The sequence below is a fragment of the Bos taurus genome, chromosome 5 (genome assembly GCF_002263795.3).
Source record: "Bos taurus isolate L1 Dominette 01449 registration number 42190680 breed Hereford chromosome 5, ARS-UCD2.0, whole genome shotgun sequence".
Classification (NCBI taxonomy): domain Eukaryota; kingdom Metazoa; phylum Chordata; class Mammalia; order Artiodactyla; family Bovidae; genus Bos; species Bos taurus.
Window position 1 is genome coordinate 83270063 of NC_037332.1, and position 13777 is coordinate 83283839.

Sequence of the window (13777 nt, forward strand, 5' to 3'; positions counted from 1 at the left end):
TTATAACTGCTGCTGCTAAGTTGCTTCAGTCGTGTCCGACTCTGTGCGACCCCATAGACGGCAGCCCACCAGGCTCCCCTGTCCCTGGGATTCTCCACGAAAGAACAGTGGAGTGGGTTGCCATTTCCTTCTCCAATGTATGAAAGTGAAAAGTGAAGGTGAAGTCGCTCAGTCATGTCCGATTCTTCGCGACCCCATGGACTGAGGCCCACCAGGCTCCTCCGCCCATGGGATTTTCCAGGCAAGAGTACAGGAGTGGGTTGCCATTGCCTTCTCCGAATTTATAACTATCAAAGTATAAAAATAAAAAGATAAAAGGATAATACTAAATATTGGTTCACATATCTTGCTGATGAGAGTAAATTTATGCTATCTTTTAAAAACACATTTTTGTAGTACATTAAAAAAAAGGCCTTTATATCTTTTTAATGTGTCAAGTAATTTACCTTCCAAGAATCTGTCCTCAGGAAATAATTAACAATGATATCAAGGATTTATGGTCAAGAAAGTTCAACATACTTTCATAATAAAATACAGTAGGAAATAGTTTACATATTTAATTAATAGAGAAATGGTTCAACAAATTATGATATATCTGCAAGATTGAAGATATAGTGTCACTGTGACTATTTTTTGAAGATTTTTAATGATATGAGAGTGCTAATGATTGAGTAATGAGTATAAGAAGGAGAATAAAAAGCTGATTACCCAGGAATATTTCAGTTATGTAAAATATATAGGGCAGAGCAAGAAGATTAGAAGAAAAGATTCCAAGATGTTAACCATGGTTTTGTCTGGATTTTAGGATTGTGGATAGTTTTTGTTTTCCATTTTGTATTTTTCTATTTTGTTACAGGGCTCCTACATTTGCTATCTTAACATCAATATATATTGTCTTTTTTTATTTTTATTTTTAAATTTTATTTTATTTTTAAACTTTACAATATTGTATTAGTTTTGCCAAATATAAATGAATTTAAAATTCTAAGAAAGCCAATTGAGTGTAGGCACAGATGACTCACATGAAAAGGAAGTATAAAAAGCAAATGTTTGAAAAAGTTTTGGCCTCATAAATAAAAGAATGCAAGTTAAAATAAATATGAGATATTACCTCAGATATTTATAAAAACATTTTTACTGCCTATGAGGAATAAAAAATGACTTTAAGATCTGTATTCCTTGGTCTGTATCATCAAAGGTATGTTACTGGTGTGAGCTGCCCTATCTGATAGGTTAATAATTTGCCACATTTAAATTTTAATTTTAGCTAGATAAAATAGAATAAAAAAAAATTTCCTGGCAGTCTAGTGGTCAGGACTGAGCCTTCCAATACAGGGGGTGTGGGTTTGATCCCTGGTTAGGGAGTTAAGATTCCACCTGCCTTGTGGCCCAAAAGCCAAAAAACATAAAACAGAAGCACTATTGTAACAAATTCAATAAAAACTTAAAAAAATAGAATAAAAAATCCATTTCAAGGGCTCAGTAAGCACATGCCTAGTTACTATCTTGAACATGCCAGATATAGTTTTCTATCATTGCAGATAATCCTATGGACAGGGCTGCTCCAGCATATATATGATAACTTATTTAGCTCAGTCTGTCATCTTTGAAAGATATCAATCACTTTTAGAGCACAAGAGAGAAGGGACATCATATATAAAAGAGGAGAAGTTTCAGAAATAATTATATCTAGAAATTACACTTAATATCAATTTGTTTAACCAACAGTTTTAAGTGCCTACTGTGTGTCTGTCTGTGGAGACAGATTTTTATTTGCTCTTCCCCCAGAAACTTCCATGGCTATTTCCTCAGTTCTTTGTTAAAATGTGGCCTTATACAGAGAAGTTCTCCAAGCAATGTATTAATAGATAAAATAGTAATCCTTCCCTATACCTACTCCTCCTGCTGCATTTCCTGTACTACTTGCTCTTTATTTTTCTCAGGAGCCTATTTTTTTTCTCTATTTTTACCACTTATATGTTTGTTAATTTATTTATGGTGTATCTCTTGATTAGAATTAGAGTTCTAATAGAGTATAGACTTTTCTTTTCCTTTTTTTGGTTCACTGTTCTAATTCCTAGTCTAATACTTAGTTTTAATTTAATAGTTCATGTCCCTAAGTGATAGTCCGTGAAACTTGACTGATGTAAGGTAAAATTCATCTGAAAGTAGATGAGGACAGATATTTCAAAAGATGGATTTTTTTCTTGGAAAGGATAACAAAGGTGGATTTTTTTCCCCAGTGTAAAGCACATTACAAATCGAGAATCATTCTTATAGAATTAAATTAAAATATTAAAAAAATAATGATATATACCAGAGATTTGGGGAGACATTTAAACTGTGATTGGGCTTCCCTGGTGGCTCAGACAGTAAAGATATGCCTGTAATGCAAGATGCCTGGGTTTGATCCTTAGGTTGGGAAGATCCCCTGGAGACGGGAATGTCTACCCACTCTAGTATTCTTGCCTGGAGAATTCTATGGGCACAGGAACCTAGCAAGCAATAGTACATGGGGTTGCAAAGAGTCAGACACAACTGAGCAATTAACACACTTCAACTTCCTCCAAAAACAGATTAAAGCATAATGGTGCATTAGAGTGGAATCTATGCAATAACCTTTTGAAATAAGTGTTTAGATATTGATGGTACATAGGAATATTTGATAGGAAATAATAGTATATGAATAATGTCTGCAAACAGAAACTTTAAAAACACATGTATTATATATATAATTAATTTAATGTGATTTTTTTTTTGAGCTATTTCTAATCTTTATGGGAAAGAGACTGCCCGCCCTTAACATCACAATGTAAGATGCAGGCTCTGGAGGTGAAAAAGTTGGCATTCATCTGTGGCAGAAAAAGTGTCTTGAATGATTTATGTGAATTTCTTGTCCAAATAAATTGAGAAATAGGTTCCACACAGTTGTAAACCTAGAATTTCCACAACCAGGATTTTGAGGAAAGCCTTCATCTAGAAGTAGATTCCTTTCATTTGTCCACAGACTAAAGCAAATCTGGGGGATTCTTTAGCAAATGTTCAGCTGCAGATAATGCAATGTGATTCTATGGTAGCTCCAAATACCCCCATTCAATTGGTGAAATGTCAGCTGTTCTTCCTTGATGAGGAAGAAGCATCCGTGGGTTGGTTATGGTGGAATTTTTAACCACCTACCCGGATTTAATGTATTTTTATCCTGTGTATCAGAAAAAATCACCATAAGAGCCAGTGCTGTAAAGATATTAAGTGAAATAAATCCTACTTTATATCCATCATGGGAAAATCAATTTTATATTAGTTCAGTGATCACATTAAATTTTAATCCAAGGTTAGATGTTCCACAAATAAAATCTAAGCCTTAGTTAACCTAAGATAAAATGAATCCTTTCTTATTCTCTATTATTCTTTCATTTAAAAATTAATTGGTCATTCATTTCATAAACATTTATTGATCATTTTGTATTTATCAGGCATTGCATTTTGTGCTAAAACAATAACTAAAAGATGATATAACAGCATAATTTATTGCCATTAATTGCATCATTCCCTACATAGCTATGAGACTGTGTGTGTGTGCTCGATTGTGTTCGACTCTGTGACCCCATGGACTGTGGCCAACCAGGCACCTCCGTCTATGGGATTCTTCAGGCAAGAATACTGGAGTAGGTTGCCATTTCCTCCTCCAGGGGATCTTCCCAACCTAGGGATCAAACCCGTGTCTCTTGTGTCTCCTGCATTGGCAGGCGATTTCTTTACCACTAAGCTACCTGGGAACGCACTGAAAACCTTTTAGTTCTGTTAACACCCCTGTCAGGCAGGTGTCATTTAATAGATGGAAAAAAAGTGAGATGCCCTGACTGGAGGGAAAGTGATGTAGCAAAACAAACCCTGTACCCTTTCTTCTCTCTCCTTTTAGTGAAGACTTATTTTCCAAACCAAAACACTGGGACACACAGTTTGAGAAGGGAGTTTTTCTCTTTGGTGATTTTACTTGTGTGCAGGGTATTAAAGGACTATCTGATTAAATTATATTTCCTTACTCTTTTGATTAATCACCTTATTGAAAAAATAAATTATGTAAAAATTGGGAACTGTCTAAGAACATCTGGAACATCTGGCCACCATACTGACCCATTGTAATCTTGTGAATATTTAAATGTTCTCTCTGCCCCGTCCTTGAGTCTTTTCTCACAGCCTATGTTCCCTTGCTCACTTCTTTTTATTTTTTTAACTCCATTTTTTTTCCTACCACCCAACTCATTTAGTTTCAATTGTGTATCTTAGCTTTTGCAATTTGTCTACTCTGACATGCTTGGAAATTTACAGTTTGTTTAGCAGGATAACCAACTTTGGCCTCATTTACTCCCACATGAAGGTCAGAGCCCGCAGTCTTTGTTGATATTCCCTTTGCTTTAGAATCGTCTCTTGTCGCTTAGCCGATTCGGAGAAGAAGGCACGAGCACAGATCCTCTGAGCTTACCAGATAATCTGTGGACGAACAAGTCAAAATTGCTGGCAAGGGTTTGACTTTTTCTTATGTTTCTGTTTTCCTCTCCAGGTATTTTCTGTGTTCGCGTCCTCCCATATGGGCCAGTTATTAGAGGTGAAAATGTATAGAGATGTGAGCCATCAGTAATCACCTTCACCACTTTCTTGTACTTATAATGGCTGTTTCCTCTTTATTTTCCTCACATCAAGTGGAAAAGTATTTTCCAGCAAGTCAGGCTTGAGGATGGAGGGAGAAGGCTGTGTGCAGAAGGAAAGAGAAGCAGATCAGGAAGAAGGGGCGGTGGTCTGTGAAATAACAACCAAACTTAAAGGCAAAGCTACTACTGATGATAAACTTGGAATGGATTTAGGCAGGAATATTTTTATTCAAAGCAACTTTCAAAAGCAGAAGAAATATTATCAATTACCATTTCAGGACGATTTTTGAAGGTTCCAATATTGAGTTATAAAGAACACACTGAGTTGTTTGGCTTGTCTTTCCAGGTTTGCAACACAACCACAGACAGGAAGCATGCAGACACCTTTTTGGAGAAGTGTGTTACTGAGTCAATAATGAACATTGTGAGCGGCTTCTTTAATTCACCCTTTTCAGACAACAGTACCAGCCTCCAGGTAACATTACCAAAAAGTAAAAAGCATCCTGTCACACAGAATTTCTGTACCTTATTAGAGTGAAAAAAAATTTAATATGGCATAAAGTCCTTTTCTACCCTTCTAAAGATCAGTCTTCTTTCATAGTATTCACTGTTATACCCCTTTCTGAGTTTCCCAATCTTTATTTTCAATAAATGAAACTTCAAGCTGAATTCTTTTTGCTCTAAGCAAAATAGGAACTTTCACAACTGTTGATTGACTCTTTACCATGTGTCAAAATAACTGGTATGATTCCATAAATGGGTAGACATTTTGACTCAATAATTCCAATTTAGTAAATCCTGAAAGAATTAGCATGGATTTATATACTAAGATTTGCACTGAAGTATTTATAATACTTAAAAATTGATGTCAACTTTAAATGTTCACAAGCAGGAAATTAACTACTTTGGTGGCTCAGATGGAAAAGAAAATGCCTGCAGTGTGGGAGACCTGGGTTCCATCTATGGTTTGGGAAAATTCCCTGGAAAAGGAAATAGCAACCCACTCCGTTATTCTTGTCTGGAGAATTTCACGGACGGAGGAGCCTGGTGGCGTACAGTCCATGACACGACTGAGTGACTAACACTTTCACTTTCGTTTATAAATACTTAAAATTTGATGTCAACCTCAAATGTCCTCAAGCAGGAGATTAGCTAAATATATTGTGGTATATCTATAGATGGCTTATTATATCGCAATTAAAAGTCAGGGTTTAAAAGAAAAATTGATGACTAAGGAAAATAATCACAAAGCAGTATAAAGTGAAATAGGCCACAAAATTGCATTATAGTATCCTCCAGGTTTGTGTGTGTAAAGAATATATGTGCATATATACATAGAAAAACTCAGTAAGTAATTACTGTAAAAATGTTGATACTAGCCCCAAGCATCCAGTATCGTGCATTGAACCTGGACTGGCAACTCGTTTCATACATGATATTTTACATGTGCACTGGGACGACCCAGAGGGATGGTATGGGGAGGGAGGAGGGAGGAGGGTTCAGGATGGGGAACACATGTATACCTGTGGTGGATTCATTTTGATATTTGGCAAAACTAATACAATTATGTAAATATTAAAAATAAAATAAAATTTAAAAAATAAAATAAAAATAACACTACAAAAAAAAATGTTGATACTGATTATCTTTACTTGTTAGGATTATTGGTGATTTTCATTTGTTTGGTTACCAAATATTCTACAGTGATTGTATATTGCTCTTATAAAAATGCTATTTCAGTTATACCTTTTTAGAGAAAACTTTTGGACTGTTAAAATCATGTAAAATTGTTTTTGTAGGTCAAAATTGCTGTCTCCTCTACTTGCTCATCATATGAAACCTAAACATACAATCAATAAAACAAACAATATCATGTAGGAAACGAGTTGCCAGTCCAGGTTCGATGCACGAGGCTGGATGCTTGGGGCTGGTGCACTGGACGGCCCAGAGGGATGGTATGGGGAGGGAGGAGGGAGGAGGGTTCGGGATGGGGAACACATGTATACCTGTGGCGGATTCATTATGATATTTGACAAAACTAATACAATTATGTAAAGTTTAAAAATAAAATAAAATTAGAAAAAAAGAAAAAAAAAAAAATAAAACAAACAAATAAACCCAAAGCACCTGTTCTATTTATGCATGCTTGGTTGCTCAGTCGTGTCTGACTCTCTGTGACCCCATGAACTGTGCCCAATAGGCTACTCTGTCCATGTAATTTTCCAGGCAAGAATACTGGAATGGGTTTCCATTTTCTAATCCATGTTCTGTTTATACTTGGAAATAAACCAGAAATTATAAAAGTATACTTAAATTCATATCATTGGCTTCAAGAAATGTCATATTTTCCAGATTAAGAATATAGGTAAAATAATGAATTTTCTATAGTGTCTAATGTGGTTCTTGTCATGAAATGAGTACATAATAAATATCTGCTGAATGAGATGTTCATTAAATAGCACTGAAACTTAAAAGACAAGATTGTATTTTATTTTGATGGACCTGTTTTCATAATGAGTAGATATCGCATCAGGAGGGTTAATGGTCTGATGACCTGTTGGCCTCTTTCTGTTTTCAGACACATCAGCCAGTTTTTATTCAGCTGCTCCAGTCTGCCTTCAGAATTTATAATTGCACCTGGCCAAATCCAGCCCAGAAAGCCTCAGTGGAGTCCTGTATCAGAACTTTGGCTGAAGTGGGTAAGTTGGAGTGTCAGATTTTACTTACTTCACATTATGTAAAAGAAATCAGGCTTTTGTCTAAAAGGCAGTATAAAGTAGCTTGTGTGACTTCTATAAAGGTGAAGAACAGAGATGAGCAAACGATTCTGAACATCGCATCCTTTTAGGGAGGAGATTATAATTATTAAATTTCTTCATTTTAAATATTTTAAAATACTTATTTTTAAATTATATTTCTAACCTTAAATTAATATTTTATATAGTGCTTTAATATAGCTCAGTAGAATATTACACAAATGAGTTTGTTTTTGTTATCTGAGATTTTATTATGGAACTGTCTGTTAAGTAGCCTAATATATTAATATTTGTAGTAGGACCTCTTGAGGGGTTTTTAGTTTGCTAATTTTGTGTGAAATCTATCCATATTTATTTGAGCCTCTATTATCTATAGGAGGCTTCAGAAATTACAGATAAAATGGAATTCCAAAGAATAACACTTAAGGGAAGGTTAGTGCATTCTAGACAGTATTTTTTAGAGTTCTCTCCTTTTTTTTTTTTTTGAAGTAAATTTGGACTGTTCTAGATGGCAGAAAGGAGGAGGGAAAAGAAATATAGACTGGACTGGCCTTCAGAAAACAAACAGGAGCTGAATCATTCTTCTCAGCTAATGGTGGTTCTGCAGGCATTGCAGGCATTGGAAAGGGCAGCTTATAGTGTATTTCGTTATTCTGATCATCATCACTGCTGACATATTTCAGCATACACCATTTGCCATGCTAAGCAATTTACATGTATTATCTCATTTAATCCTTAAATAGGCTCATGGCTTATTTACATTTTACAGCTGGGGAAGCAGAATTATCTAGATCAGTTAACTTGGCCAGGATTATAGTATGTGCTCAGTAAATATTTGATAAATGAATAAATGGTTTAACTAATTAATGGCCACTTGAAGTATTTTAGTCTCTTCTCCCCATGTGCAATTTGGTTTAAGTAATTTAATATTGACAAAATGTAATGATGGCCCAATTTTATTTGAATACATTCAAAGGATTTATAACCTAAGAGGATCAATTGAAAATTATTAGAAATAAAAGATGAATAGAGTTCATCTAGGTGATTGTAAATTGTTAATAAGTATTAAACTTGGTAGATCTTCTGTATATCCCAAAGAGAGAATACATTTGAAAAAATATGTCACCACAATAAAAATAATATTTTAGGCAAAATAAGAAACATGGGAGTAAAATTATATTGCTATTTTGAGGGCTATAAAAGATTTTAATAAATGATTTGTTTGAATTTTTAATAAATGATTTTAACTTAATTTTTAATTTAGCAAATGGATTTTATTTAAATTTAATCAATGGATTTATTTAAATTATGTTAAATTTATAAGATTTAATAAAAAACTACTATTTGGGGATTATAAAATTCAACTTGTAAGGATGCCAGTTCTCCACAGTTTATAATTTTACTGCTTTCAAATGGGACTCCTTTGCATACACTCTCTACCCCGTCTGCTTGGGCCTAGACACCCTCTGCAGGGCCACACCCCACAAGGCTGTGTCCTCTGACAGCTTAGCCTCTGCCTCCTTCTTGTGGAAGCTTCCTCCTCACATCCCACTGGTTGCCACAGCCCCCGTCAGGCTATTGCTGTCTTGCCCATGGCCTCTGACTCTGTGCTGGGTCGCTCGTTAGCACGGATACCCTTATCACATTTGTCACCGTGCCAGGCTGTCCACCAGTGTGGACAGCTTCCTTACCTAAGTCTGATTCTCCGTTCCAGGGTGCCTCCTAGGCACATGCCTCCCACTCCTTTCTGGGTTCGAACACTCTGGACCACCTCAGCCCCTAATGCCTCCTTGCCCAGCATTGGCACTTGACTTTGCTCTGCTCCCTCTCCTGGTTTTAAGATAGAATGTGTGTGAAAATAGCTCAGTCGTGTCTGACTCTTTGCAGCCCATGGACTGTACAGTCCAAGGAATTTTCCAGGCCCGAATACTGGAGTGGATAGCCTTTCCCTTCTCTAGGGGATCTTCCCAACCCAGGGACTGAACTCAGGTCTCCCACATTGCAGGCAGATTCTTTACCAGCTGAGCCACAAGGGAAGGCCTAGGACAGAATTGTTCCAGAAGAAAAGGAAGAGGCCATCGTGAAAGTGAAAGGGTTAGTCTATCAGTCATGTCTGACTCTTTGTGACCCCATGGACTATAGCTCGCCAGGCTCCTCTGTCCCTGGAATTCTCCAGGCAAGAATACTGGAGTGGGTTGCCGTTCTCTTCTCCAGAGGATCTTCCTGACTCAGGGATCAAACCCAGGTCTCTTGCAATGTAGGCGATCCTTTACCATCTGAGCCACAGTGAAGCCCAGGCTATCCTACGTACTGTCAAAAGTAAAGAACACAAAAGAGAACCTAAATTTTGTTTTGAAAAGATGCACAGGGCAAAGGGTCCAGCAGGATATAAATAAAGTATTAACACAGGTTATTGCTTGGGGGTAGAATGGTTCTATTGTCCATGCTTTCCTGTAACTTGTGAGTTTTTAATAATAGATCTCAAATTGTAATAAAACAATATTAAAAGCATTTTCATTTTGACCCAGTCAGCTGGGAAATATACTAACCATCAAAAGATAATCTAAAGGAAAGGCAAAGAAATATAATGATTTGTTTTTACAAAGGAATTTTTTTTTGCATTGTCTTTGCTGGGTATATTTCTGTATTTTACATTTTAAGGCAGTCTCCCTTTTTCCTCCTCATCTTCCTGCTTCTTCTCTCCCCTTTCCTCTTTCTCCTCCCCCCCTTTTTTTTCACTTCCTTTTTGTCTCCTCCTCTTCTTCCCTAAGCATTGATATTCAGCAAATACAATGGGGGAAAACATGGGGCATGGAGGGTATGCTGTTCATACCACTTACAAATTGAGAGATGAAGAGCTCTGAGCCACAAGTGAGATGCCATGCTGTATTTTCCATCTGAGTTGCAATTCTAGTGTTGTTCCCCATGTAGTCAGGCCAGTTCCTGCAGAGCAGGGTGGCACAACTTTGGAAGTTTAAAACAGTCACTGAAACTCTGCAGTTTAAGAATAGAATTTATTTCTATGTTACAGGACTTCTTTTTCTACCATTTCCTTTACTCTTTATGATTTAACAGGAAATTTTAGTCTCTTTTTGTATGCTATAGAGACACATGTGAAAGGAAGTCCAAAAAATATCTTAAGTCAATAATCAAAGTAGGTTTGGAAGGATGCTTTGGTATAAAATCTCAGTTTTATCTTTGTGTGAAAGCGTGTTTTTTTTTTAAATTGAAATATACCTGATTTGCAGTGTTTCAGGTGCCCAGCCAAGTGGTTCGGTTGTGCATGCACACACACAGACACACTTTTTCAGGTTCTTTTCCATTATAGGTTATTGCAGTTTATTGAATACAGTTCCTTGTGCTATATAGTAGAATCTTTGGTTATCTATTAAGGTTTTATGTGCAGTAGTATGTATATGTTAATCCCAAACTCCCTAGTTTATCACTCCCCCTGCCCCTGCCACTTTTCTCCTTTATGACCATTAATTTGTTTTCTTTTTTAAAAAATATATTATCTTTATTTATTTTTAAAAATTTATTTGTTTTAATTGTAGGCTGATTACGGTATTGTAGTGGCTTTTGCCATACATTGACATGAATCAGCCATGGGTGTATATGTGTCCCCTCGTCCCGAACCTCCCCTCCGCCCCCCCCACATCCCATCCCTCTGGGTTGTCCCAGTGCACCAGCTTTGAGTGCCCTGTTTCATGCTTCGAAGTTAGACTGGTCATAGTAATATACATGTTTCAGTGCTATTCTCTCAAATCATCCCACCCTCAGCTTCTCCCACAGAGTCCAGAAGTCTGTTCTCCTTGCATCCCTGGGATAAAGCCCACTTGGTCATGATGTATGATCTTTTTAATATGTTGTTGGATTCTGTTTGCTAGAATTTTGTTGAGGATTTTTACATCTATGTTCATCAGTGATAACTGACCTGCAGTTTTCTTTTTTTGTGGCATGTTTGTCTGGTTTTGATATTAGGGTGATGGTGGCCTCATAGAATGAGTTTGGGAGTTTACTTTCCTCTGCAATTTTTTGAAAGAGTTTGAGTAGGATAGGTGTTAGCTCTTCTCTAAATTTTTGGTAGAATTCACCTGTGAATCCATCTGGTCCTAGACTTTTGTTTGTTGGAAGATTTTTGATTACAGTTTCGATTTCCATGCTTGTGATGGGTCTGTTAAGATTTTCTATTTCTTCCTGGTTCGGTTTTGGAAGGTTGTATTTTTCTAAGAATTCGTTAATTTCTTCCAAGTTGTCCATTTTATTGCGTATAGTTGCTCATAGTCTCATGATCCTTTGTATTTCCGTGTTGTCATGATTTCTCCATTTTCATTTCTAATTTTATTGATTTGATTCTTCTCCCTTTTTTCATGATGAATCTGGCTAATGGTTTGCCTATTTTATAATCTTCTCAAAGAACCAGCATTTAGTTCTGTTGATTTTGCTGTAGTCTCCTCTGTTTCTTTTTCATTTATTTCTGCTCTGATTTTTTATGATTTATTTCCTTCTACTAACTTTGGGATTCTTAATTTCTTCTTATTCTAGTTGCTTTAGGTGTAAAGTTAGGTTATTTGATGTTTTTCTTGTTTCTTGAGGTAAACTTGTATTGCTGTGATCCTTCCTCTTACCACTGCTTTTACTGAATTGAATCCCGTAGGTTTTGGGTTGTTTTCATTTGTTTCTATGCGTATTTTGATTTCCTTTTTGATTTCTTCTGTGATCTGTTGGGAGAACCATTAATTTTTTTTTTTCTGTGTCTGTGAGTCTGTTTTTGTTTTGTTAAGAAGTTCATTTACATCATTTTCTAGAATTTCACATATAAGTGATATCATATGATATTTGTCTTTCCCTGTCTGACTCACTTCACTTAGTATGATAATTTCTGGGTTCATCCACGGCACTGCAAATGGCGAGCATATTTCCTTCCACTTCCTCATTTGTTGTTTCCAACTGAACAGTTAGGAAACTGTCTGTCTGCATTTATCCCCTTCTCCTACTCCATAATGGCCTAGTTTGACCCCTCTTTGCATCCTTTTTGGACCATATAGGCATTCTGTGTTCTTTCCTTGCTTAAAAAAATATGCTACCAGAATAATCTTGATGTGAAATTCTGTTGTTTTAAAAATGTCAACAACAAAATTCTCAGCCTTCAGCAGCATCCCTTTGTCCAATAAACTAGGATGGATTCCTCATTGCACATTTGTGGCCTTGCCAGCACAGCCCTGCCTCCTCTTTTGACTTGTTGCTTACTGCTTCTCACCCCCACACAGAGAACTGGATATCCTGCCCCAGATATTTCTCACATAATAAGTCTCTTTTTCTCTCCAGTTTCCACCATTGCCAGTTGTCAGTATCTTTTCCATTACTTGAAAATTTTTATTGTTCAAATTCCTCCATTAAAGCCATTTCTGACTTACAGGTCCGGATCTGAACTCATCCCCATTTGACCATTTATACTTTTCTTACAGTCTTAACTTTATCCTAGCTTACACCATCGCTAAGTATTAATCTACTAGATTTTGAGGGACAACTACTATGAAATGTCTGTGAAAAATACATTAATAAAAGCTATTGTCTAAGATGAAAAAGTAAAAAGCAAATTCTGCTTTGTGATGGGTTTTTGTTGTTCAGTCACCAAGTCATGTCCAACTCAGTGCAAGCCCATGGACTACAGCATGCCAGGCTTCCCTGTCCTTCATTGTCTCCCGGAGCTTCCTCAAACTCACGTCTGTTGAGTTGATGATGCCATCCAACCATCTCATCCTCTTTCATTCTCTTCTCCTCCTGCCTTTGATCTTTCCCAGCATCAGGGTCTTTTCCAATGAGTGCTGGGTCGACCGCATCTTTTTTTTTTGTTTGTTGGTGGATATGCTTCATGGAAAAACACATCATCAAAATGAAAGCATTCAGAAGTAAGCATCTGTGGTACTAAAGGGATCTAAACTTCCCTTACTTATGTAATGATGTTGCAGGAAGGGGGACCCCTTTCTGGGCCCGAAACTGGGCTCTTGTCTAACACTTGAAATGAATTGTCCAAGGAGACAAATGTGCTGACAAAGCAAGAGATTTTATTGGGAAAGGGTGCCCAGATGGAGAGCAGTAGGGTAAGGGAAACCAGAAGAACTGCTCAGCCATGTGGCTCGTGGCTCGCAGTTTTATGGTGATGGGGTTAGTTTCCAGGTTGTCTTCAGCCAATCATTCTGACTCAGAGTCCTTCCTGGTGGTGCACACCTTGTTCAGCCAAGAAGGATGCCAGTGAGAAGGATGCTGGGAGGTGGTTGCACAGGCAGTGTCTCCTTTTGACCTTTCCCAAACTCTTCCGGTTGGTGGTGGCTTTTTTGTTCCATGTTCCTTACCAGGACCTCCTGTTGT

The 13777-nt window shown here is 36.8% G+C and overlaps 1 protein-coding gene across 3 annotated transcripts in view; it reads left to right on the forward strand.

The window, feature by feature from the left end:
- ITPR2 (inositol 1,4,5-trisphosphate receptor type 2) overlaps positions 1–13777 on the forward strand; it is a 591729-nt gene that overhangs the window by 286815 nt on the left and 291137 nt on the right. For all 3 annotated transcript variants that reach the window (XM_024991354.2, NM_174369.2, XM_059886107.1), the window contains 2 exon segments: positions 4996–5124; positions 7228–7348. In XM_024991354.2, coding sequence (XP_024847122.1) covers positions 4996–5124; positions 7228–7348 — 250 coding nt within the window.